Source organism: Heteronotia binoei, chromosome 5 (genome assembly GCF_032191835.1).
Source record: "Heteronotia binoei isolate CCM8104 ecotype False Entrance Well chromosome 5, APGP_CSIRO_Hbin_v1, whole genome shotgun sequence".
In the NCBI taxonomy this organism is placed as follows: Eukaryota; Metazoa; Chordata; class Lepidosauria; order Squamata; family Gekkonidae; genus Heteronotia; species Heteronotia binoei.
Window position 1 is genome coordinate 139,146,481 of NC_083227.1, and position 27,646 is coordinate 139,174,126.

General features: G+C 43.7%; 1 protein-coding gene across 3 annotated transcripts in view; it reads right to left on the minus strand.

The window, feature by feature from the left end:
* The window catches only part of ACSL6 (acyl-CoA synthetase long chain family member 6), a 160,406-nt gene extending 137,855 nt beyond the window's left edge, over positions 1–22,551 (minus strand). For 2 of the 3 annotated variants that reach the window (XM_060240479.1, XM_060240481.1), the window contains exon 1: positions 22,316–22,550. In XM_060240479.1, the coding sequence (XP_060096462.1) occupies positions 22,316–22,388 (73 nt within the window). In that variant the 5' untranslated portion in view covers positions 22,389–22,550. Of the gene's footprint in view, positions 1–22,315 lie in introns of all 3 variants that reach the window. The other variant, XM_060240478.1, reaches the window with a different exon arrangement.
* Between the last annotated feature and the right edge of the window lie 5,095 nt (positions 22,552–27,646).

Here is a 27,646-nt window from a genome sequence, read left to right on the forward strand (position 1 = left end):
TGTTGTTAGCCACCCCGAGCCCATCAGGGGAAGACGGGATATACATGTGATAAAATAAATAAATAAAGACTGAAGACTGATTCCCATTGGGTATAATAGAGAATTCATCCATGGGTATCTGGGGCTCTGCGGGAGCTATTTTTTGAGGTAGAGATACCAATTTTTCCACCTAGCACCTGATACCTCCCTTCAAAACACCCCCCATGTTTCAAAAAGATTGGGCGAGGGGGTCCAATTCTATGAGCCGCAAAAGAAGGTGCCCCTATCCTTCATTATTCCAAATGAAGAAAGGAAAGGAAATGTCCCCTGTGCAAACATCAGTCATTTCCAACTCTGGGGTGATGTTGCTTTCACAACATTTTCACAGCAGACTTTTTACGGGGTGGTTTGCCATTGCCTTCCCCACTTTTTTACACTTCCCCCCCAGTAAGCTGGGTACTCATTTTACCAACCTCGGAAGGATGGAAGGCTGAGCCAACCTTGGACCGGCTACCTGAATCCAGCTTCCGCTGGAATTGAACTCAGGTCGTGAGCAGAGAATTCAGACCACAGTACTGCAGCTTTACCACTCTGTGCCACGGGGCCACCTTCCAAATGAAGGGAAGGCATTTAAAAGGCATGTGGTCCCTTTAAATGTGATTGCCTGAACACCCTTTGGAGTTCAATTGTGCTGGTCACAATCTTGCTGCCAGCTCCACCCCAAAGTCTTCTGGCTCCACCTTCAAAGTCCTCAGATATTTCTTTAGTCAGACCCAGGGCCAGGCCTTCCACTAGGCAAATTAGGCATTTGCCTATGGTGCTGGCCCTGAGGGGATTCCGAACTGGGCGTCCCCATACGACCCGCAGAGGCCTTCCCCTCCTGCCGGTTTGCTCCCTTTCATGCTGGCTTGCTTGCTTGCCGCTCTTCCCACTTGCCTGCCACCTTCCCTAGGCACCTGCCAGCTTTCCTGCTTGCTTGCCACTCTTCTTGGGCCCCTGCTGGCTTCCCTGGGTCCCTGCCGTCTTTCCCACTCATCCGCCGCCTTCCTGGGATTGTTTTTTTCCCAGTTTGTGACTGTGAAGCATCCAGTGGCCCCCTTTCCACCTCCAAATATGTAGGAGTTTCCAAACAAATTAGGGTAAGGAAATCTGAGGATTTTTTTAAAAAAAAAATTGTGCTAAAACTGTGTTCTGTAGAGAAAGAAAATGAAGGATTGCTGTATTACTTGTTCTCACAGTTGTTTTGAAAATAGCAATTTCATGTTGATTTCATAATTTTTTTGTGTGCGTATGTATTGCACGTACCTGTAAGTTGTGGTGGTAATTTATCCGTTTTTGAAAATTGGTTACCAGTTTGGGGGCATCAGAGGTTAGGCCTAGGGCACCAGATAGAGTAGAGCCGGCCCTGGTCGGACCTGGCAACGCTATTCCAAGCAGCTGGTTGGCTTGGCTTGAAGGAGTGATTTAAAGAGAGAAATGCCTTCTCCAAGCCGGCTGGTGGAGTGGGGTGTGGGGCTTCAAGAGCGACACAATATGTGTGGAAGAGCCACTTGTGGATCCCAAGCACAGTTTGGCTACCCTGCTCTAGGTAATAACTGCAACAGTCTAGATGCAGAAACTTCTGAATGTAGCCTTGGAAGCTCCTGCAGGATGTTGAAGAAACGTTGCAGGATACATCTTTATTACTAGTCTGACTAACCATCACTTTAATCTTATCTGGTATAGAAATGCCACCAAAAATCTTTCTGTGACAGAAATACAGATGGAGAGGAAGGCAGAGCAAAGTGATGCATTGCACTAAAATCCTTTTCGCTACATCTGAGCCAACTGAACCAAAGTTCCAAATACCACTGAAAGCAATTACATTCATATCACAACTGACAAGCAGCACAGCCACCATAAAGCACTGAAATATCCACAAAAAAGATCTATATTATTATTAACAACAATAATAACAATACTGTGATTTAAAATGCTGAAGCAGCAATTAACCACCAATTACTAGCATGGGAAAAGTAAATTTGAAGAGGGATCTTTAAGGAAACGTTTCAGTTTCCATTCCCCTAAAAGCCCTGCTTTCACAACAATAGAAGAAGAAGAAGACTGCAGGTTTATACCCCACCCTTCTCTCTGAATCAGAGACTCTGAGTGGCTTACAATCTCCTGTATCTTTTCCCCTCACAACAGACACCCTGTGAGGTGGGTAGGGCTGATAGGGCTCTCACAGCAGCCACCCTTTCAAGGACAACTCCTGCAATAGCTATGGCTGACCCAAGGCCATTCCAGCAGCTGTAAGAGGAGGAGTGGAACCCGGTTCTTCCAGATAAGAGTCAGCACACTTAACCACTACACCAAACTCTCTCAATATTGTTTACTGGATAACATTCAGTGTAGTCTTGAATCAGAGGTATACTGTTTCTTAACAGCCACCAATAGTTATAGCAACATTTACTTATCCATGAATTTGTCTAGCATCTGGTGGTCATCACTCTATCTAGTAGCCATCTAATATAGGAGCCATTAGTATATACTACATCCTGTGCAGAGTATTTGTTTGTCCATCTTGAGCCCACTACTGCCAATCAATTTCATTTTACAACCCCAAATTCTGACATGGTGATACAGTTTACTCACTCACTCAAGCTCCAAGATATCATCATCATTCATCGAAGCATTAAAACGTTTGCCAAATAAAACAAAGAACAAAATAGAAAATACATTATAAAAACAGATGGTGGATACTAATACATTAATTTTCCCTGTCCTTCAGATCACTTCCATGTGGCAAGGCAAGCTACAAGTTTGGGAGGTATTAAAGCTAAGCTACTAGACAGTTCATTCTTCAACCTCAATGGCCAAGAACTTTGCCTTTTCAGTTGTGTTTGAGCAAATAGTTTGAACAGAGAATATGCTAATAGCCTTCTGTGAATGAAACACAAGCCTGAATTGGTGTTGGCAGATCACAGTATCACACCACCCTCAGCAGCCTGTGAACTGAATGGATTTTTAAAAACATTATTATTATTCTTCAGATAGTTGGCTGAAAAATTCCTGCGAGAATAAAGCTGCTGTCAATGGACAACAAAAAATCTTTTCAGAACAAAATAAAATTAGGACTTAAGCATTACATCCCAGTGCAAGGAAAAGGTTATTTTCGTTCATTTAACCAGGCGGTACACAGTTTTAAGTTGTGTGTGCATGTGTTTAACTTCAACAATGTTCCAGGAACTGCTCAGCAAGCAAACTAGAAATGGCAATTATGAAACATTGCTTTTTAATAGCTACACAAAATTCACAAATAAATTGTACAAGCAAGAACCTATGAGAAACTCACAGAAAAATCCCCTCACTGGTCCCTATTTTGTCCTCTGGGTTCTGATACACGCCCCCCCCCCCAGGTCATCTTTCTCTACCGTTTCATTTCCACATCCTCCTCCCTTCTTTTTTTCCATTCACACCCATACTTCTTCTCCCCCCTTGCCCTCTCCCTGCACCCTCTTTCATCAGCCTGACTTCTGCTCATCCACTTTCTCCTTGACATTCTGCCCATCCACCACACCTTGCTGCTTTGTACACCACACCTTCCTCACCACTCAACCTGCCCCCTCACTCCTTCCTTACTGTTCTGCCCATCAGTGCCCTCCTTGCCACTGCTCTACTCACTCCTTCCCACCAACCCCGCTCCTCAAACTACTCACTGCCAAGACTGAGGTGATAGTACTGGAGGCATGCAGGTAGACTGAAAAGGAGTGGGTGGAGCCATGGCAGAGGCTCCTTCTCATATGGTTGTGAGCAACCACTGGCATTACCATGATGGGTCATCCTCCTCTGAGGACAGGAAGAACATCTTGGGTGTTTCCCACCATCCAATCAGGGAGGCAGGAAATAGACTTTCTTCCTCTTCCTGTGTTTTGGGAACACCCAACTCTCTTCAGTTCAGGTGACTTTGAGAAGCAGTCTAAGCTAACAGCCTTACTCAAATCAATAATAGAAACAGGAACACCATAAACAGAACATGGACAAGAATAACTGTATAACGAGAAGAAAGTGAAGCAGAAGAGACACCAAAAAATCAGAAGGTGATGTAGAGTAGAAGGCAAGATGTCCTCCCAGGCCACCTCTCCACTACTGATCAGCTGGCTGGGTGGGGGGTGGGAGAAGAAATAGAAAGGTGAGGAACACCCAACATTGTAGCAACATGCCTATGTAACTTCAATGTTACCCAGAAGTGATGCAAGCACATTGAGATGTTAGAGTGACAACCTGGTTTTTGGGCAAAACTATGGTAGAAGCTTATTCTATCATGGGTACATTGCTGAAACATCAGGTGAGACTCTCTGCTCCTGGGTAAGCCCACTCCCCATTCCCTGCCAGGTGCCCAGAGGGACCTGGCAACCCTATTTTGAGATGCCCATGGAACTAGGCCCCAAACTGCTTCTCCTCTACCCTTTCTTATGCAAAACCCCCCACTAAGTATCAGGGATCACTTTGTAGAAAAATAGGTGGTGAAGCTCATCCAGGGATTGTTATGCAGCCGCACCTACTATTCAATGGACAAGGTGGGGAGGAGGAGGGGGAAACCTCAGAAAGGTTCAGGAGCTGTGCTCCTGTGAGCTCCTGCTGAATCCAAGGCTTGCTAAGTATTCTTCAGTGCAGCATCTGGTGGTGGCCATTTTCTTCATAATTTAGGACAAGGCCTTACATCTTACTCCTCATTTCTATCTTGCCCAGTTTAATTCTAAAACCAAAGATACAAAATTGTCCAGGCAGGATGCTCACAATTAAAATCCTTTCATAGACAGATGGTACTTCTTGGAAATTAATAATGGCATCATTTTAGAGCTGATTTCCATGACACACTTTTATCCCTATGAGTACTAAACCTGTTGTAAGCATTCATTTCTGCCCCTGATTGTATTATTTGGGAGAAATCATTATACGGATTCTAATATATTTGGTTGTCTGACCCTTCTGACCATCATCAATTATGTGTAATGGGAACATCTCCCTAGACAAGTGATAGTCTAGATTCACAGGGTGAGTTCCACTAAACTCTAAAGCCAGGATAAAAGTACAGAAAAAACTGCTGCTCATGTGAATAGTGAGTATGCCTGTTTTGTGTGTTTTCAGTAAAAGTTCCCAGTGCATCAAGGGATGCCAGATATACAGATGTAAAATTTCTGGACATTTTGAAGCTTGGAAAAAACCCCATCCCCCCCCCCCAGTTTTTTCTGGAAAAAAATTGAAATTTCTGGAAACATTGGGGGGGGGGGGGGGAAGCTACATTAGCACTTCTTTTTTTCTTTTCCAGATTGAAAGTCATTCTGTTACTTTAGCAACATAAAATATGACTATGGACAATTTTACTTGGCATGAAATTATCACAACTAGTATAGTAAAAGTATAGTGTATCCAAATAATTATTACAAAACAGAATTTACTTTTAAAATAATATTTTATTTGTAATTGTAACAGATGGAGCAACAATCTCCTGAACTGTTTACTAGTTTATGTGGAACAGACAAAAAAACCTCCACAAAACAATTTTTAAATATCCAGAAGTAACAATTATTCATATTTCCTCTTCACAGTATTAAATAATTTTTTTAAAAAAACCCATACTCATAAAAAGAATTGAAGAGGGGGGAAGTGTATAGAAGGGAGTGTGGGACTAAATTTCAATAAATGGGCACAGAAATTGGAATAATCTGATACCATACATATTTTTTAGAAATGATTTGGAAAATATTTGAACACCTTGTCTTAAAATATTTTATTCATCATGTTAAAATAAAATGTTCCATAATCAATTTCTTTTCTTTTTTCAATTTTTCCAAAAAAACAAAACAAAAAAGGTTTCAGGAAAACACGGGGGTGGGGGGGTTCCAAATTTTTCCGGGTTTTTTCCAGGCCTTCACATCTCTAGCCAGATAGCACCTACTGATTCACAAAGCCTATTTCTACACAGCAAGAACAAGTGAGGCAGGAAAGGGAGGAAACAGGCATCTGCTCACACCCATTCCCACTGTGTTTGATGCATCCTCCATTCTATCCGTGCTCCTCTCACTTCCTTCTGTCACATGTGAGCAAAAGTACAGCATAATTTCAGTGACTCCCCCATGATTTTGGTGACTCCCTCAGAATCACCACTTTCCTAGCTGAGCTGCACTGTAATGCTACAGCCCAGCTCAGCTGCGAATGGCAAAAAAAGTATTTTAAATTACTGAGAAGCAGAAGAAGAAATGTGGAACTTTGCTCCGTCTCTCCCTGTAGTGGCTGCAGGTAGAACATCCAGATGGATGCTCCACCCACAGCCACCTCGCATCACAGGAAGTTTCTTTTTAATCCAGCTCAGATGGGAGAAATACAAGAGCCAGATGAACAGGTTATAATCTGTATTCTCCCAAATACCCTGGTGGTTTCCCCACGTGAAAGTAGTCCAAGTAGAGCATGTTTTTTCCCTTCTTCTTTTAGAGGAGCACCATGACCTTAAATAGTAGGAAAAATACAGGTGAGTTAGCCATAAAGATTACAACTCCAGACTCAAAAAACAATAGACATTTTATTCTTAGGCATAAATCACATGGGAACAGAAAGTGTTATCACCCTTCAGTCAATGGCTTTGATCTCAATTCAGAACAGACTGTTGCATGACAAAAGGGCAATTTGTAGCAGGAATTTAGCCTCTTTTGGATAGGTCATACCTGCAGGCCACCCTAATGGAGACTATTGTTCTTTAGAATGTATTGCCAAAGAAAGCACAGAGCACAGGAAAGGAAACCATCATATACACCAACATACTCTCATTGTAATACAAAAGGCAAACAAAATCCTGCAAAATAAAGTCTACATTTCAAGCACATTCTACAGCTAAAGCATTGTACAACCCAGATGAGAGAACAAGAAACTGCAGGTTCCTGCTTATTAGAAAACTTGTAAGAAGTCTCCATTTCTAAAGACATGAAAAAACACCCGGTTACAAACAAGCATGAGCCACTGGCCCTCCCAAGAAACACTGCTACCAGTTACAGTGGCAATAAGAGCAGACCGCCTTCAATTTTTCTTGGGTTTTCTACTCAATCAGCAAAAATCCAAGTGTTAATGAAATAATGGAGATACAAGTCACAAGGGATGCGATACAAACCAATGGCTAGAGAGCAACGTTGTTTCCACAAGAGCAAGTTGCAACAACTACACTGTTAGATTTCTCAGGATGCCTGTGGAGATTTCATCATCTCCACAGGTCTCCCAGGCACTTAAGATAATCAGCTTTATTCTCTCTTCTTTCCTAATGTTCTAGTGTAGAAATAATTGGGCTGTCTTACTCTTGTGTGTGTCTGACTCTGCATATGGACCCATGTAAGTTCTGGGGTTTTTTTCAAAACATGGATTCATTTCCTCTTTAAAATTCTAAATAAATGAATGTCTTATACACATGCATTACTATGCGGCAACATTATTTTGCTTATGGACCTTCTCGTACCTCTGCCTCAAGCCCTAGACTTCTGCTGATAAAATTCCACAAACAAGATGTCTCTTCATGGAAGAAATCTGTTTCCTCCATTTATGCTTCACACACAGCTCTACTAGAATGAATGGACACATGATCAATTTCCCAGATACAGTGGTTACATTCTGACATGACACCATGGTTTGTGTACTCCCATGTCCTCCTCCACCCACCCACAGCTCAGAGATTCAAGACTTCTGTATGCCCAATAAATGACAGTTTGCCAAACTAGATGACATAACAAATTAAAGTTTGGATCTTGCTGAAAATCTCCACTTATTGAAGAATTTCCACCAACAGAGCGCAACTTCTTCCTCTCATTCTGCACACCCAAATGTGTTGCTCCTAGGAGAAAGGAAATCCCCATGAACACCATGAGGGGAATTTAGAGGACTGGTGTGCAGGCAGGGGAGAGAACCAATGAAAATTTTTTTCACACATATGGAACTTATTGGCAGAATCCAAACCTATGCTTTCTATCACTAGAAACTAGAATTCTAAACCATGGTTTTATTCTGATGAGAATCTTGGAACTATTCTGATTACAATCCAGGAGAACAAGCCACTTTGCTATTTCATCTGATTCAGACATCACAATATGCTGTTGTTCTTTGTAAACCAGGAAGTCTTCAATTTCTTGTATAGCAAGGATAGAAAGGAAAAGGAGCCCCAGAATTTCCAAAGTTTGTTCCCATGATGAAAAACAATGGTTCATAATTATTCCTGAATAATTCCAGAATAACACAGAGAGATGGGCTAGTCAAGGGAAGTGATTCAGACATCCACAAATATTAATCTTAATACGACTTATTCAGTTTGCTATATGACAAAGAATGTATCCTGGGGAGGCAGCAAGAAGAAGTTCTAGATGAATAAATATGAGCATGCAAAACAAAACAAAAAATCAACCTTTGAGAATTTAAACACAGAGTCCTGGATGCGGCAAAACTCACAGAAAAGAACTTCTGAGCCCTCCTCCATTGCAGCCAACTGTCAACATTCAGCCAGTGGACCCCAGGAGTAATGTGGGGACAAACTGAGAAAATCTGCAGTTATCTAGGATAGTTATCCCTTATCCTTTGCTGGCAGAAGTTGCCTTCTATGATTCAAATTAAAAGTTGGTTTAGAAACATTAAATTCTATTACATAGTTTTTATAATTTTCATAATTCTATTGAATTTCTTTGACCATATGAAGTAACTGAATAAGGAATAAGGAGGAATAGAGAACTTGTGCCAGAGAGTTTCACAAGTTTTAAGGGTAGAAAAATAATGAATTATAATGCTATTCCTGATACAATATTGCTGAGTTCCTTCTATTTGGCATGAATTCAGATCCAGCCTATCCTTTCAGTAGATATTTGATTAATTCAGTATTATCATCTGTCTCTTAAGCTGTGTCCCTATTTTCATTACTTTAGTCTAAATGTAACAACCACAGAAGAGTTAAGGGTAGGGGAGCCAAGCATACAGATTAGCAGACATACTGAAACAAGTTCCACGCAAAAGAGCCTCTATACTACCAACCAAGCAACCAGGAAAGCAAATGTTCAAAAACCTGCAAGGCAGAATACAGTTTTGAAGGGAAAGTAGCAAGGCTATTCAGCTCCAAGTGTTAGGCATATTTGCCAAAACAGTGGCTGTCAAGCTATATTCTGGGGCACCTGACCAGTGGTTTTATTAGGAGTCTCTGTAGCACTTTCTGAACTTATTTTGTTTAAACAGTAGACTACAGTTGAACACAGCCCACTTCATCAGACACTGAAGTGAATGAAGAATCCTATACTTGGATTTTAAAAAGAATTTTCATCTTAAAGTGATAAAAATCCAAAAGTAATACGTAGTCTCTTCTTAGATCTTAGCTCACATAAGTACATTTTTCTATAGTTTGTTCTGGGTTTAAGTTGGGTATTTGTCAAGGATTTTCCATCTATGTTTCATGACTATTAAGGATATACCAGAGATCAATTAAAATTTGCTGCAATACCTTCAACATCATTTTTGTAATAACACAGAGAGTTCTATTGCATCTGTTATGTGGTTTATTTTACAGAAGCTGGTCCCTTGTAAAACTGGCCTCTGACATTTGTCTATCGTTCTAGGTAGCAGTTGAGAGTTAGTAAGCTGTATTTGAAAGCCAAAACTCAAGAACCTTTGCCTAAGATCTTCCACGTGTATGTCAAAGTCATTTTGATCAGAACCTATGATGTTATTGTCACTACGTACATGCCTAGCCATCCAAGCAGATTCTGTTAATTTCTCTAAAGCAGTGGTACATGTATCCAGGGCCACCCTACCTCATGTTCTCTTGCCCAGAGGAGCCTCGGACCACCACACCTCTGAAACAATGAAACCAAGCTGCAGGTAAATTCCTGGAGCTTGTAGGGGGGCGGGATCTCATGTCCCTGAAGAGCTGTAAGCTCTATCACCCTCCTCCTGTCAACCTCTGGAGCATTCTGGAGCACCTGGTTTTTCCCTTCCAGTCTGCACATGCTTTTCTTTTAAACCATTCGGGCCACTGGAGCAGCTTCCACCCTGCTGAAAGCAGTGCAGTACTTCTCTCAGGTTGGCAGCATTTACTTCTTGTCAGGCAGACTGAGGCAATGAGCTAACACCCAGCTGCAGAACAGCTGCTCTTGACTAATATCTCATCATTTCATTTCAAACTTGTCAACAGACTGTAGATCTCACGGTGGTGGCATGAAAATAAGTACAATGGCTGGAACACTGGAACTTATCGTAGAAAGTTCCTCCTGCTTGAAGTTATGGAAGGCATGGTGATAGATGGGACTTGGAACTCCCTCAGAGCATTGCTTAAGACATGAAACTAAGTTTTAAAATACTATGTCCATCACCAGAGTGTGTTCTTCTTCCACCCATTTCAGAGCCCTCCACAGACTTCCATGAATTGTACCTATTCTATATCAATATAAATACTTCCACTAACTTCAGCTATGAAGATATTCCAAGCTCAAAAGGGTGCAGAAGCTGAAATAACAGGAAAAAAGACAGTAGATATTAGCATATAGAACCTGGGGGGGGGGGGAAATGTGTCGGTAGTAGGGGTCCCAACCCTCCCGCTCTAGCGGGGGACCCCAGGTTTCCGAGCCTCTTCCCCCGCTCCCCCAAAAAACGGAAGCGGGGGGAGAAGCGGTGTCCTCCTGCTGCTGGCGGCGTCGGGGACTGCCGGGGAGGATGCTGGGGATGAACAGCATCACCAGCGGGGGTTGAGGGGGCCGCCTGCGCTCGCGCTTCATGTGCTCCTCATCGGCTGCTGTGCTGCTGGAGGCGGCTGACCACGCGGTCGGTGTAAAGGACGGGCTTGAGGGTGCACGAGCGCTGCGGCCAGCCGTAGCAGAAGGTCTCCACGCCCCGCCCGTTGCGCCCACGCACCCTCAAGCCCGTCCTTTACCCCAACCGCGTGGTTAGCCGCCTCTAGCAGCACAGCCGCCGCCGCCCCCGCCGCGGCGCATGGTTCGGGGGGCAGGATCGTGGGCCCTCCGGAAGTGCAGGGCTGGGCCGGGGAGGGAAGCCAGCATCAGACCCTTCGAGGGGGCAGACCCTCCCCACCCAGCCCCGACCAAGGAAGGGCAAGCGGAGGAGGTCTCCCCGGGAGTCAGGGGTGCAAAACATGCACCTCCTGCCCCCGAGCACCACTTACCAACGGGGGCTGCCCGAGCAGGCAGATGGCGGGGCGCAGGTTCCGGCCCGAAGGGGCGCCCAACTCGGAGCAAACTTTCCCCGGCGCCGCGCGTCTCCTTCTCCGCCAGGTGAGCGCGCGTGCGGCAGGTGAGCCCTTTGGCCCAGGTGAGCCCTTCCTCTCCCGCGCGGCCGCCTCCTGGTTAACCCCTTCGCCTCTGGGCCCTCCCTGGAGAGCCTGGGAAACTCCCCGAGACCGGGCAGGCCAGCCGGAGCCGAGCCGCTTCCCTGCCTGCCCCCCCCCCCGCCTGAGTTAAGGCTTTGGCCCAGGGCTGGCCAAATTGTGGGCACGCGTGGCTCTTTCGCACATAGCGTGTGGCTCTCAAAGCCCCCCGCCCCATCAGCTGGCTTGGAGAAGGCATTTGTCTCCAGAGGCTCGGAGAATGCATTTAAAGTTAAAGCTGCTTTCTTTCTGCCTGTCTCCCCCATAGGGTTGCCAATCCCCAGGTGGAGGCAGGGGATCCCCCGGTTTGGAGGCCCTCCCCGCGCTTCAGGGTCATCAGAAAGCGGGGAGAGGGGAGGCAAATGTCTGCTGGGAACTCTGCTATTCCATAGGGAGATTTATTCCTATAGAAAATAATGGGGAATTGACTTGGGGGTATCTGGGGCTCTGGGGGGGGGCTGTTTTTTGAGGTAGAGGCACCAAAGTTTCAGTATAGCATCTAGTGCCTCTCCCCAAAGTACCCCCCAAGTTTCAAAAAGATTGGACCGGGGGTCCAATTCTATGAGCCCCCAAAGAAGATGCCCCTATCTATTATTTCCTATGGAAGGAAGGCATTGAAAATGTGCTGTCCCTTTAAATGTGATGGCCAGAACTCCCTTTGGAGTTCAATGATGCTTGTCACAGCCTTGATCTTGGCTCCACCCCTAATGTCTCCTGGCTCCACCCCCAAAGTCTCCTGGCTCCACCCCCAAAGTCCCCAGATATTTCTTGAATTGGACTTGGCAACCCTAGTCGGTAGTCACCTCCCAAGGAATCGGAACACCGTTTCCATCCTTTAACACAGGATGTGACTACAACATCTTCCATCCCATTAAGTAGAATGAACCTTCTTGCTAACTTCCAGTGTTCCATTCCCACTCAAAGAAGGAGGAATCCTGACAGATGGGATGTTAAAAAGCTGCTCAAATGATCTAAGGAAGGAAGAACTAACAATCAGGGCCAAGTAAATAACCTGTTATTGGACATGCACCAGCCAAATAAAAGAATCCAGCTTGTAAATGTTTGAGCGGCTGTTCTACAGATATCTACTATGGAAGTATTCATGATGAAGGCTGATGATGTAATTATGACTCAAATAGAATGAACTGTGATATCAGGAGGTTTCAGACCTTGTCATTCATATGCATGAATGGGCCCTTATAACCATCTGTTTAAAGAAGCTCTGGGGACCCTCTTCTATTACTATGTATTTAAACATTAATACCCCACTTTTCTCTCACACAATGTGCCTAATTGAATGGCAGTCTACAAACTTTAAATACAATCTTCTTAAAGAAGCTGTCATTCTGATGCAAACCTTTGCACAGGTCTACTACTCCTCTTTTTTTGGATACTTCAGTTTTGCGCAAAATGTTGGAAGATGCATCTCCTGTGATCAGTGAAAACCCACATTCATCTTGGGTAAAATAAAAAACAACAACCCTCCAGTGAAATATACTCAGTTCAGATCTAATAGCGTTTCACACCCCTTCCCTGCATAAATTATCCCAAGCAAGATGGTTCAAATGGACTCTGTTAGGCACAATAAAAAGAAATGATCAATAACCTGACAGCTCTGAAAGCACAAATGTGGAACTCCCTAAAATATGCATGCTTGCTGACGGACAGGAAATAAGCTAGAAGAGGAGTGCATCCTCTGGTGGTAGAGAAAGAACTTGCATAAAAACTCAGATATGGCTTTTTTGTTTGTGATTATTCCTGATCAACTATAATCCATCATAATGTTGGAAGACATGTGCATGAGTTTGATAACAAGCTGGATTCACGTATATACGAACACTTGACACTGCCTTATATTTTGTCAGATCACTGATCTATCAAGGTCAGCACTGTCTTACTCTGGCTAAAGGCAGCTCTGCAGGGCTGCGGGTGCATCTTTCACATTAGCTACCACCTCATTCTTTTGATTGGCAATGGTAACAATTGAACCTGGGATGTTCAGCATGCAAGGCAGATGCTCTACCACTCAGCCCCAGCTATCCCCCTACTAAATGTTCCAAGCTGTTCATTTTTTTTCTGAACCACAATCAAATGTGAGATTTGAACGCTTTTATTAGCATCACTATTACTATTATTTCATTAGTACTACTATTACTACTTTTATTATTCCACTTAGGGCATTAGCTGGAGGCATGGGAGATAGCAAGGGCCTCTGGCTAACTCTATGTGGGTGGGGCAAGGCAAGTAAGGAGTTAAGAGATGAATAAGATTCAGAGAAGGGAGGAGCAGTGCTGGGCTGAGGAGAAGCAGCCAAACCAGAGAAGGGGAGGGCGGAGGCAGGCCAGGAGCATGGTGAGCCGTGAATCCGAGCCCTTCTAGGACCCGGACTCGCGGCTCGCCACGCTCCTGGCCCGCCTCCACCCCCCCCTCCGATTCCAACCCAGAGGCGGAGCGCGCGACACCACCGCGCCGCTGCCGCCCCCCCCACCCCCCGGCAGCTGCTCCTCTGAGATGGACCCATCTCGGAGGAGCAGCCACGGGGAGCCGAGAAGAGGTGCCAGCAGCGCAGCGACGTCGCCCGCTCCGAGGCCGGGCGGCTCCCCGGCGCCGTTTCCCCCCCTCCCCCTAGCTCCACCCCAGTGTCTCCTGGCTCCACCCCCAAAGTCTCCTGGCTCCAACCCCAAAGTCCCCAGATATTTTTAATGGGACTTGGCAACCCTACGGGGCAGGGAGAGGGGCTGTGGCCTTGGACAAGATAAAGCAACCAGGCCTCAGTAGGCCTGGTGAAACTGCCCTGCTGCAGGAGCACAGCTCAGCCTCCTGAAGTTTAAAAGGGGCAAAGAGAACAGGTTAAAGGAAACATACTCATGTGGAGGTGGTTCTTGACAATAAAGGAGAACTTTAAAGAACAGCACTGAGTCCAGGTGAGACTCTGCTGACCATGGAAAATGCTAAGTAGGGCCCCCTAGTGGATCCACACCCATCCTGAAAAGTTCAGCATTTCTCATCAGAACAAAACCAAAATAGCGATGAATCACAGCTATTTTAATATTGTAACAATCCTATTAAGGGACAATTGTTCTGCCAAAAGTGTTACTACAATTGATTCCACGCCTGCATTTTAATAAACTTTTGTATTACCAGATTGCACAATTGGGTCAAGTCCGTGAACAGCAAGCAGGGAAACATGATGTGCCAGTCAGTCAACTGAATTACAGTGAAGAGAGGGAACACAGGGAATAGCAAAATAATGTTACAGAACATATTTTCCTCAGTGGATATAAAATGATAATGAAGCCTCAACCATTCAAGCCTCTTCTATTCAAATATGAAACACCCCACACAGACTGCTGACTTCCTACATGACTTCTGTGGACAAGGTGAGGAAGAGGACCCATTGAGGAGTCTTGTTTTCATAGGGTGGCCTTAGAATAATAGAATCATATAGTTGGAAGGGACTTCCAGGATCATCTAGTCCAACCCCCTGCACAATGCAGGAAGTCTATGAATACCTCCAAACTCACATCACCAATGACCCCTACTACATTCCCAGAAGATGGCAAAAAACCTCCAGGATCCCTGGTAAAACTGGCTTGGAGAAAATTGCTTCCTGACCCCAAAGTAGCAATTGTCATCTCCCTGGGTGTGTTAGAAGGGGCCACTAAGCACTGATGCAACCTTTCCTGCCATCCCTAAGCACAAAATCCTTAAGTTCACATAATTAGCATGGCTGTCAGATGGCCATCTAGCCTCTATTTAAAAACCTCCAAAGGAGAGTCCACACCATCTCCCAAGGAAGCCTGTTCCACTGACGTACTGCTCTGTAAGGAAGTTCTTCCTAATGTTTAGTCAGAAACTCTCTTGATTTAATTTCAACCCACTGGTTCTGGTCTAGCCTTCTGGGGCATTAGAAAACAACTCCACACCATCCCCTATATGACAGCCCTTCAAGTACTTGAAGATAGCTATTATATCACCTCTCAATCATCTCTTCAGGCTAAACATACCAAGCTCCTTCAACCTTTTCTTGTAGGACTTGGTCTCTGAGCCCCTCACTATCTTTGTTGCCCTCTTCTGGACACATTCCAGCCTGTCTATAGCCTATATGTTGGTGGCCAAAACTGAACACTCTAGGTGAGGTCTAACCAGAGCAGAATAAAATGATACCATCACTTCACTTGATCTGGACACTATACTTCTGTTGATACAGCCCAAAATCACATTTGTTTTTTTTAGTTACCACATCACACTGCAGTCTCATGTTCAATGTATGGTCCACTAAGACCCCTAGATCAGGGGTGTCAAACTCATTTGTTATGAGGGCCGGATCTGATATGAGACAGATCTGATATTGTATAATGCCAAGTCCATTAATAATAAGACATTACATTCCAGGAGTATTTTGCAATGCAAGAAGTAGACCTGGCATTCATGACCAAGACCTGGGTAAAGGAAGGTGAGACAGTTGCCTTGAAAGAGCTGTCCCACCCCACCCCCACCCCCAGGTATTCAGTCCTTCATCAGTTCTGTACAAAGGATTGAGGTGTGTGTGGCAATATTCATTTGGAAGTCATTCTCTTTCAGGGCACTCCTTGTTCCAAAGATCTCCAGTATTGATTTGAGTTGGCCTGGTCTGGGACGCTGTGGAGAGTTTGGCTATCTGGCTGGTATACCAATTGCCTAGTGCACCAGCAGGTAGCCTGCCAAGCCTGCTGGAGGTGGTATTGAGTTGGGCCTTGGAGTTCCCTAGACTGATAGTTCTGGGGGGCTTCAATGTCCATGCTGATGCCTCCTTGCAAACTGTGGACATGGTGTCTTCCGTGGCTACACTGGGACTCTTCAAGATTGTATCAGGTCCCGTGCATCAAGTAGGTCACACAATGGATCTGATCTTTGGCATGGGGATAGATATGGGTCTGATTGCCATTTATGGAGTACCATTGTCAGACCACTTTGTCCTAAAGGCCCATCTTGGTGTCCAAGCCCCTTCCTGCACAGGCAGTGAGCTGATTTATGCTTGCTCATGGAGATTGATGGACCCAATGGAGTTTCAGAATGCTCTGTGGCATCCAATGCCACAGGCGATTTATTGGATACACTGATAGATGATGGTATACTAATCTTTCTGAAGTCATTGATTAAATTGCTCCCCCACATCCTCTTCCCCCATATTCCAAATTAATTTCATAGCATACCATGGAGCTTTGGAGCATGGAGTGGGAGCTTAGACAACTACAGCAAGTTTGGCAATGGTTTTGTGATGAAGCTTATGTTATGAGATCCTATGAGACACTAAAAGGGGATTTTATGCTGCCTCCATCGCATCGCTAGTTCTCACCCAGCACAATTATTTAGTGTAATTAAGTCATTAACCTCTCTTTTGGAAAGAACTCAAAATGTTAGAAATTCAGCTATCATCAGTGGGGCTTTTGCAAGCTTTTTTGCAGAGAAAATCTTGTTGCTTCACCAAGACTTGCCTGCCAACATTGATACAGTACATGAACTGGAGGCTGTCTTTGGGTCGAGTATTGGACAAATCCAGCTGTTTCTCCTGGGCCATTGCTGACAGGATCCTGGAGCCTACTACTTGCCTCTTAGATCCATAGCCATCATGCCTAGTGAAAGCTAGTGGTAACGGAATATGGGGCCCCCTGGTAGACATTATAAACCTGTCCCTGAGTTTGGGGGTCTATCCAGGGGAATTAAAGTAGCCCGTGGTGAGGCTGCTCTTAAAGAAACCATTTTTGGATCCTACTGATTTGTCCAGCTACCACCCAGTATCAAATCTTCTGTTCTGGGATAACATAGTTGAGAGAGCAGCAGCATAACAGCTCCAAACTTTCCTGGAGGACACTTCAGCTCCAGACCATTTAAATCCAGCTTCTGCCCTGGCCACAGGATGGAGATAGCACTGGTTGTTTTCACAGATTATCTTCAAAGACAGCTGGATTGGGGTGGGTCAGCATTGCTGTTATTGCTTGATCTGATGGCAGCATTTGATACAGTCAGTTATGATCTGTGGACCCACCACCTCGCTTACATGGGGATCTGTGGGACAGCTTCAAAATGGTGTGCCTCTTTTCTCCCAGGTCAGGGACAGAGGTTAGCACCAGGGGAAAGGGTTTCACCATGATACCATTTAGTGTGTGGGGTTCCCCAAGGAGCAATCCTCTCCCCAATGTTCACATTTATATGTGCCCCCTTGCCCAGCTGACATGGAGCTGGATGCTGGGTTGTCATCAGTATGCAGACAATACCCAGCTCTATCTGTTGATGAGTGGCCAGTCAGATGCTGCCCCAGACATTTTGACCAAAGGTCTGGAGGCTGTGGTTGGATTGTTGCAACAGAGCCAGGTGAAATTCTCCATCTAATTCTGTGGCTGAGTTGGGGGGATTCTGGACTAAGGTGCCAACTTCTGGATCTAGGACAGGGTGCCTTTAACATCATCGCAAACTGTGAAGATCCTGGTCGTGGTCTTTGATGCCTCCCTTTCAATGGAGGCCCAGTTCACAAATGTGGCCAGGTTGGCCTTTTTCTATCTGCACCAGGTTAGACAATTGGACCCCTTCCTGTCTCATCCTGATCTAGCCATGGTGATCCATGCAATGGTCACCTCCAGGCTAGATTAATGTAACTTGATCTACACAAGGGTACCCTTGAGGCTGACCTGGTAACTTCAACTGATCCAAAATGCAATAGCACAGATTCTTACAGGAACCACAGGTGACCAGAGTCAGGGCCTTTTCTGCTGTGACTCCTGCCTGGTGGAATGAGCTGCCAGAGGAGGTTAGGGCCCTGCGAGAGCTCACACAGTTCTGCAGGGCCCGTAAAACGGTGCTCTTCCGCCAGACATTTTCAAATCAAAATCTATAACAACAGGACAGCAGAACAAATCTACTGGCCCACCTCAAACATCACAGTGTGACTGGGGACCTCCTTTCACAGGACATTCAGCAGAAGTAACTGAGTAACAAAATTTTAATAACAACATAGTCGGCAGTACCCACCATCTTTAACACACCATTATATTTTAATATGAGTAATTTAAAATTACTATTTTATGTAACTGTTTTATTATGATGCACTTATGTTTTATCTTGTTTTAATGTTGGCCTTATGGCCTCCAAGCGTAAGCTGCCCTGAGCCTGCTTTGGCGGGGAGGGCGGGATATAAATCAAATAAATAAATAAATTTAAAGCCCAAATCCAGCCATTGCTCCACCAACTACACTGGCTCCAAACTGAATATTGGATCAGGTTCTGGTACTAACCTTTAAAGTCCTAAATGGCCTGGGAACAGTGTATCTGCAGGACCACCTCTCCTGGAACATTCCCCAAAGAGCTTTATGCTCAATGGATGACAACCTACTAGCAATCCCTGGCCTAAAAAGCATCTGGATGTCTTCAACTAGAACTAGGGCCGAGAAGGCCAACCTGGTGGAACTCTCTGCCAAGTGAAATGTGGGCCTTGCAAGATCTGAGACAATTCTGCAGGGCCTGTAAGACTGAGATGTTCCACTAGGCTTATGGTATATAAGGACAAACAACAGTCTCCACCATGATTGACCTCCCTCCTTTGTCTGTTACTCCCTTATTATTTAACCTGCATGATATTGACTCCCCTTCTGGATAAGGGTCACTGTGCTGTGCTTCCTTTATATGTGCCATCATATCGACTGTTGTAAGATTACTTTTAACGTAATTTATAACTATGTTGTTACCTGCTCTGAGGCCTGTTGTACAGGGGAGGGCTATAAATTCAATGAACAAATAAATAAGCCTAAAGCAATGGTCAGAAATGAAGTAAATTCCCAACTAAAAGTGAGGACGTTCCTACTGTGGTCAGCAAGGATGCACACGTTCAAGATAATTAATATTCTATTCCATCCTGATACCACATTTTATTTGGATACTGTACCCATGAATTTATATCCATATATAAACAGACTGAAACGAATTCTAATTGGGTCCTCTTCCTCTAAAGGGGCCTGGTGGAATCCTGTGCCTAAGTATCTTAACAACAATATTATAAAACAAGGTGTTCAATCTGGCCTTTACTGGTTAGAGTTACAATCAAGACCATCTAATTCTTCAACTTTGGAACAAAATGTTTGATAAATAATAGCGAGAGAGAGAGAGAAAGAGAGAGAAAGAGAGAGAAAGAGAGAGAGAGAGAGAGAGAAAGAGAGAAAGAGAGAAAGAGAGAAGAGAGAGAGAGAGAGAGAGAAAGAGAGAAAGAGAGAAAGAGAGAAAGAGAGAAAGAGAGAAAGAGAGAAAGAGAGAAAGAAAGAAAGAAAGAAAGAAAGAAAGAAAGAAAGAAAGAAAGAAAGAAAGAAAGAAAGAAAGAAAGAAAGAAAGCCCCAGAATTCTTTGGGGATTACACAAATTAATGCTGCTCTCCTCTGTGGCCACTTTCAGGCATCATTACAAAAATCAAATAAAAAATAACAGCTCTCTGGCTGAACTCCAGGACTTCAATAGAGGCAGAGTTCATCAAAGTAGCTGTTTTCTGTGCCTGCAATGTGTGAAATAATAAAGATGAAGTGTGTATGTATGCGTCTGTCCAGTGCTTTCCTCTCAGCACTGAGGAATTACTATACCAGCTCCCTTCCTTCAGTGGCCAACATTTAACAAGAAACACAGTGCAGCCAATCCGCTGCATCCAGTATAACTTCCTCCAGGTTCTCAAGCCATTACACTGCATATTTCCCTGCCCTGCCCATCATTTGTTTACTGCTGAAGGTGATGCGCAAGTGGCATTAAAGCAAAAATACTGTACTAGCAGAAATAGGAGGGAAGTGAAAACATTAAAGCTGCCTTTCTGGGGCTGCAAAAACAAGGTAGTCAAAAATCTTGCAGGATGTACTATACAAGTCTAGTGGGTGATGCTTAGCTTGGGAGAGTCAAAAGCTGTGCAAATCTGCCAAGGAGCACTGCAGAGCTGGAAAGAGGAGAGCTGTGTAGTTAATTCTTTGCCACATCCATAACCACAGGACCTTCTGTTCAACTGCTACAGGTTGGCCTTCCATGAAAGAACAACTCAGCCATTTATTAAAGTATCAAAAGTCAAACAGAAAAGAGTGTCCAGTATCACCTTAAAGATTTGAGTAGGGTATGAGCTTTTGTGAGTCACTGCTCACGTCTTCAGAAGACAAACTGGAACTGTTTCCTGTTTAGATCAATTACTGATCCCATCCCTGCAGAACTCAGTTATCTTACTGAGCTGTTCAGAAAGTAAATTGAGCAATGACTGAGCAAACATTTGCAGCTTTTTACAAAACAGATTTGTTCCAATCCTTAAACATTAAACCAGAATACAGTGGTAGGAATGGTGGTAGTGATTCCAGTTTCTTAGAGATATTCCTAACTGATCAGCATGCAGCCACTTTGTCCCCAGCTCTAGAGCTTGAAAATCACCTCCAGTGCCACATGGTATTATGAGAATAAATTGGATAATTTCAAATACATTGCTCACTGAGAAGTACTATAAAAGAGCAGGCTTTTCTTTTAAGCTGCCTCCGCCTTATCTCATTGACTGGCCTTATTCTGATTTTACCCAATCAAAAATGCAATACAGTTAATGTATGTGGAAGATCTGTGAACGGTGTCATGCTCTAGGGAAGGATTCTCCCCTGGCTACAACGGCTGAACAAGCAAAAAACTTCCTGCCCCTCTCCAGCAGCCCTCCCCCTTCCCAAACTGGGGAAACATGTGCCAGGCTTTCATCCTATACTGAATGTTCAGTGCCTCTTTCTTTTAGAAATTAAAAAGTCTCCAAAACCTATTTTGCCCCCCTTTAACCATCCTATCCCCAAATCTTTTACAGCACCACCAGATATCAAAGGACACTTGCTAGTTATTTATCTGACTGTAAGAGCCCCAATAAGGTGCCTCGTGATCCTCCAGTATAACCTTTCATTCTACAGAAAGAACCTCCACTCCGCAAGGTATTTTGCCTCCTTCTCACAGATCTGTTCATCAAAAGCAAAACTAGTGTAAAACTAAACCTGTAAATGACAAAAGTCACACAAAAGAAACATCTTCCTTTCTCACCTCCAAAGCGTTGTTTCAAATCGGAGCCACAGATTACACCATTTAAAACAGAATCTGTAAATCGCAGAAGAGGATAGTTGCTATTCCAAGGTCCCTGTAATCCTCTCTGCCTGATCCCATCATCTTTAAATCATTAAGCATCCTTACCGCCTGCATCAGCAGCAACACAGAAGCGATTCCCTCCGCACATACCTACCCCTCCCTCCACACCTGCACCATGCACATACATAAATAGTTTAAGGGCAAAGGGAAACTATCTCGCCTGAGCCAAACCTCAGAGTAGACCTAGTTTAAATGAATACATCAGCAGTCTCTCATCACAGGAGAGAGATTACATAATCATCCCATTTCAGCATCTGGCTGTTCAGTATTTTAAGGAACACAGCCTTGCAATGCACTGTAGAGCTTTCAGAATGTCTACAGAGAGGGCCCAAGACACTGCAGCAACGAATATGCATCCTCCGTTCTAAAACATCCCAGCTCTAGAGAGGAGGAGGGTGAAACAACCTCTTTTTTCTTCTGCAAAGGTAGCTGAAACAATCTTGCTGGGAGGCTCCAGGGAGAATAAGCGAAGCAGAGAGAAGCAGCAAATGTGCTGAGTAGCCTAAATGGCCGAGCGCTGCACCGAGGTCATTTTCAAAACAGCCCCCTGCAGTCTTTGCTAACTTGCTGGCAAGGATTGCTCACTGCACATATTACCTACTCCCTCTCTCTCGTTTTGCACAAGCACCCCCCCCCAAAAAAAATAAAATAAATGGAAATACAGCAAGGGCAGGGGAAACCGCAGTCCGTGGCGTGAAGAAGACAAAAGGTGCGCGCATGGGGGGCGGGGGTGGGATGGTTCTGTGCAGGAAACCAGAAGGCCGGGCAAAGCGCATCTCCTGGGTGGGAGCGGGCGCCGGAATGACTTACCCAGGAAGAGCCAGATGGAGCCGCCAGACACGAGGAAGAAGGTGAGCATGCCTGCAGGAGCCGGCTGCAGCATGGGCGGCCTGAAGCAGAGAGTGCAGCTGCTTGAGGGGGGTTACTGCAGTAACTCACTGCAGTGACTGAGGTAGCGGCAGCATCAGCGGCGGCGCCGGGGACTGGCTCGCTCGCCCTGCTCCGAGGCGCAAGCACGCCCGCCAGTGACTCCCGCAGCAGAGCTTATTTTTAGCACACAAACCCCCGCGCCCCGGGTCGCCTTAAAGGAGGCGACGCATCTCTGCCGGTGCGAAGAGGATGGCAGGCGCGTGTAAAGCCTTGTGTGTGCGTGCGCACCGGCATCACGCTCCCGCCTAGCCGCGGGGGTTGGGCAAGGCAGGGCCGCGTGTGTGGAGAAGAGAGGGCCCCGCGGCGCCAGGAGTCCTTTCCTGTGGTCCCCTCGCAACTGATAACTGGCAGCACGCCATTTAGCTAGGATCGGGGATAGTCTACCCCGGTTCAAATCCCTACTTTGCCATTGTGTAGGGCATAGAATTCAGAGAAGGGGGGGGGGGGCGGGTTGCATGGTCTTGGTGCGGATCTGCGTTCTGGGCGCTGAAGAATTTGTTGGCCTGCCCAGTGACCTTGAACCTTTCACTCTTTCTCAGCCTCACTTACCTCAGACTTTCTTGGAAAATGGCTGCTGGTCTTTCTTCCCCCTCTTCTCCCGGACTTCTTAATGTATCATTTCGTTTCTCTCTACACGTAATGACTGAGAGGCCATTGCTTGATTTGACCGCATTAAAGTATATAGATGTGAGATTACAAGCAACTCTCAAAATTACATTATCCCACCTTTTTTTTTTTTGCATTCAGAATACTGTACATATTAACCCCAATACATCCCGGAGGTAGGTTAGGATGAGACCAAAATAATAAGTTTACTACGTTTGCTTCATGACTCCAAATTTCTGACACATCCAGCACTATATCACACTGGCACTCCTGAAAGTTATCGGTGTGGTATTGTATTGATGACAGCCTGATCACATATGCCAGTCATTTTGTGATGTTGCAGACAAGAGATGAATATTTCTTTGTCACCCAATCTGTGAAATATTGGCTTTCCTACGTTCATGCCGTAGCATATTAGCTTTTGCATTAATTTTAGTTGTCAGAAGCCAGAAATATCACCTTCCCTATGAAGGGTTCAGTCCTTCAGCAACTGTATGTTAGACAGGAATTCAGCAGGTACAACTTTTTGCAGTTGTGGGGAAAGCTCACCCTACTGAATTTCTTTCAGGCAGAGGTGACCTGAACAAAAAAATAAGGTGGCATATCCAACCACGGGCAGAGACTTCAATTCTGCAGTGGACCTTTAATCCTGTTTCAGCCCTGTCCCCAAACTGATTTTCTACACTAGAATAATAGAATCAAAAACTCATAGAATTGGTTTCTATGACTTCATGATTCAAGTGCAGAATGTCAGTTTGGGGACAGGGCTGAACCATGATTAAAGGCCTAGTGCAGAAGAACTTCTCATCCAAGTTCTGTGTGTAGTCTATGATGACATTTTCAATAAGCTCACAGGTAATTTCTTCATCACATCACTACTAGCCACCTAACTACACTTGTGGAAATAACATGGGCATGGCCTAGAGAAGAATTACAAGTGAGAACATTGTGTAGGGCGTAGAATTCAGAGAGTTTTTTGTATGGCCTGGCATCACACCTTGGTGTTGATCTGCATTCTGGACACTGAAGATCTTGCTGGCAACCCTAAACCTGGGAGTAAGCCTAGTTTTTGTGCTGACAGACTTAAGGAAGAAAAGAAAGCATCCAACATTTCCATGCTCTTTTCTGGGAAGACCTTAGAAAAAGCAGATGTAGAATGTATATGACAGTTTCTTGTAGCAAGTAAGGTAATTCATCTATTTTGATTGTCAACAGTTCTTTCCCAGCCCTTGCTACCTGAAATCTTTTTAATGGAACTGCCAGACATTGATCACATATATCCTAACACTGAGTTAAAGTCCTCGTCTGAGAATATTTATAATACCTTTTCAGAATCACAGGAATGGTCTCTCTAGAAATTAATTTCTCAGGTTTGTAATACAACAATAGTAAAGAAAGGGAACAACAGGACACACCTGGAACGGGCAACCAAGGTTGTTGTTGTTATTATTAATTTATTATTATTATTATTCCTTTCCACCCAAATACTTTCCCACTCAAGTACCCAAGGTAGTGAACATTAAAACATCAAGGCATGAAAACCACTTTTTAAAAAATGTGTATATAAAACATTTAAACAATTTGATAAAACATATAAATGCACATAACAACACAACCAAAAAGCAGGGCTACAGCTACAGTTACTGAGAGAATGCCAAACAAAGGGAAAAGAATTTCCACCTACTAGCAGAAGACAATGACAGAAGGAGACAGATGAATCTTCCTGAAGAGGGAGTTCCAAAGTTTGGGTGCCACGACTAAGAAGCTCCTTTCTTGGGTTGCCATCCATCTGGGCTCAGATGGTGGGAGCACCCAAAGTGGGGCCTCCAAAGATGACTGGAGTAGATGTTCATATGGGATAAGGCAATCCTTAAATATGTTGGACCAAAAATGTATAGGGCTTAAAAGTGCAATACCAGCACACTGGTCCTGAAAACAAATTGAAAACCAGTATAGATTGTATAATACTGAAGTGATATGGTCTCGGCAACCCCTTCCAATCAACAGTCTTGCTGCAGCATTCTGTACCAACTATAGCTTCCAGACAGTCTTCATTACATTACAGTAATTAATCTGGACTAAAGAGAGCATGCTTCTCGACTTCCGGGGTTGGAAAATGGCAAGCTGAGTTGCTTTCCCTAACGGGGGCAGGCTGGCACTTCTGTTCAGGGTAGTAAAAGGCAAATTAATGCCTTCTGCCTACATTTCTCAGCTAGAGAATTGTCCAAGATATGCACAGATACTTTGAGGAGACCTACCTTGGCTGAAAGGGAGTCCCAGAGGGGGGGGCTCCTTTGAGACTTTGAGGGATCTCCGGAGAGAAGTTGCATATTCATTGTCTGCAGAAGTTTCCAGAGTCATCAATTTGGCATAAGCTTGACAGGATCCAAACCTTCTTTTACAATTTTAAACATCTAATCTACAAAGGACTGGTGTTGATTTGGATAAACTACAGAAAAAAGGTACTGATTGCTATCTCTTCATTCCGGGACTAATTAAAAAACAAAACAAAAGTAAAAGGTGGGAGTTGGAAATACTGAAAACCTGAAAGAAGGAGAAGATAAGGAGCTAAATTTGAACTTTGTAAACTTAAAAGACAGTGTTAAAAGAAGAAAGGAATATATTGTTTAGTCTATCTGTGGTTGAGGAGGCAGCCCCATCGTCACAGATCTGCAACGTTCAGTCAACACAGGAAATACGTCAGATATCGTGAGATTTCTTTACCAGTGAAATGAGATTTGAAGGCAAGAAAAGCAGGAAGTATTGGAGAAAGAAGACGGAAGTCAACGAAGTAAACAGCCTATTCTAGGATTATAATACCAGAGAGAAACATCGGTGGCCATTGTTGTTGGGAGGACTAAGTTTTAACATCGTTTTTAAAGTGATTGGGACATTAAAAATTGGTGGAGTTAACAGATTTGGCAATTAAAAAATTACTACTGTTGGATAGTAGATAAAAAGATTTGAACTGGTAAAAGGGAAAAAAGAAAATTTGTTTAAAGTGAAGCAAAAGTTGCGACTACCATTTTGGGAGAAATAAAAGCTTTAAACATTAATATCTGAGCCTGGGAGGCTCAGAGGACAGCAAAATTGGGTGCATTGGAAAGGGCAAGCTTCACTTCATCAAACCTGATGGTTCAAATTTAATTTGGTGAGATTAAAATTTTTGATCTTTTTTTACATGTCAGACCTGAAACAAACTCGTGCTAGGTCTGCTTCAATAGAGAAAATGCAAGCCCAATTAGATGCAATGGAAGCTAGGATAATGAAGGGGGTGAAAGAAATGATAACTGCCTCTAAAAAAGAAATAAGAAAGGATATTGAGGACTCAAAAAAAGAATTAAAAAAAGAAATAGAGAATCTCAGAAATGACACTGTGGTAATAACAAAGAAAGTACAAGAAGTGGAAGAGAGAGTGAAAACACATGACTCCACCTTGTTAAAATTACAAGAAAAAGTGACAATTCATGACTGCAAACTGATGGAAACTCAGATCCGTCTCAGAGGTGTACCTGAAGATGAAGAATCAGACCTGAAAGAATACATAATAAAAATAATTGCAGAATTTTTGGAGGAAGATCCTGAAGGGAATAGAAATATGTATGACTATATGTATAGAGTAAATTCACTCTATGCAAAAAAGAACAATCTGCCAAGAGATATGCTCATAAGATTTATGACAAAAGAAATGGTGGGAAAGATCATGAATAAAAACTTTGAAAAGTCATTGACAGTGGGAGGCAGTAGAGTAAAAATTATGAAAGAACTGCCAAGACAAGTGTTAACTGATAGAAAGGCATATAAAAAATTGACAGAAAAACTACGTGGCAATGGAATGAGGTACAGATGGATAATACCTGAAGGTTTGAGCTTTGAACTTCAAGGGAAAAGGATTACAATCACAAATACACAGGAACTGCATAGATTTTATGACGAAAATAAAAAATTTGCACTATAATGGATTACAAATTCAACTTGCAAAAGGCTTTTGACAAAATCTGCTAACAAACTAATCCTGGATCCACCATAGACTCCCACACATACAAAAAAAAAGTACAGAGACTTTTATTGTTTGTGTGTGTTTCAGGGCACTATTGCTTTACATTTTTCTTAGGTGGATATTCCAGTTTCAGGATGTTTTTCCAATATGGTTATTGTGATACTTAATATTCATGTAGAATGCTCATCTTGATATAAACATATATGTTTTGAAGTCGATAAAGCCAAATGTACGATTATATTAGTTGTAGAGACATCCATTTTTCCTGTAGCTGCCATTTTATAAGTTGGGGGATCTTTTTCACATTCTTGTAGGATGCTCATATTGGTGTGAAACCATATTTTTTGTTGTTGATAAAACTAAATATCCTATTCATTTTGTTGTAAAAACAAAATAAAGTATTCTTTGAAGTTCGTAATATTGGGGGGAAATAAATCTGGAGAGGCTGGGTTTTTTGGAATGTTTGTAATACTGGGATAAAATGTAACAGGAGAACTGTGAAGGTCACAGCTTCTAAAAGTACAGATAATTAATTATTCTGCTACCTTAGATAACAATAAAGAAAATATTAGAGTGCTTATTTGATATTTATAATGTTTATATGT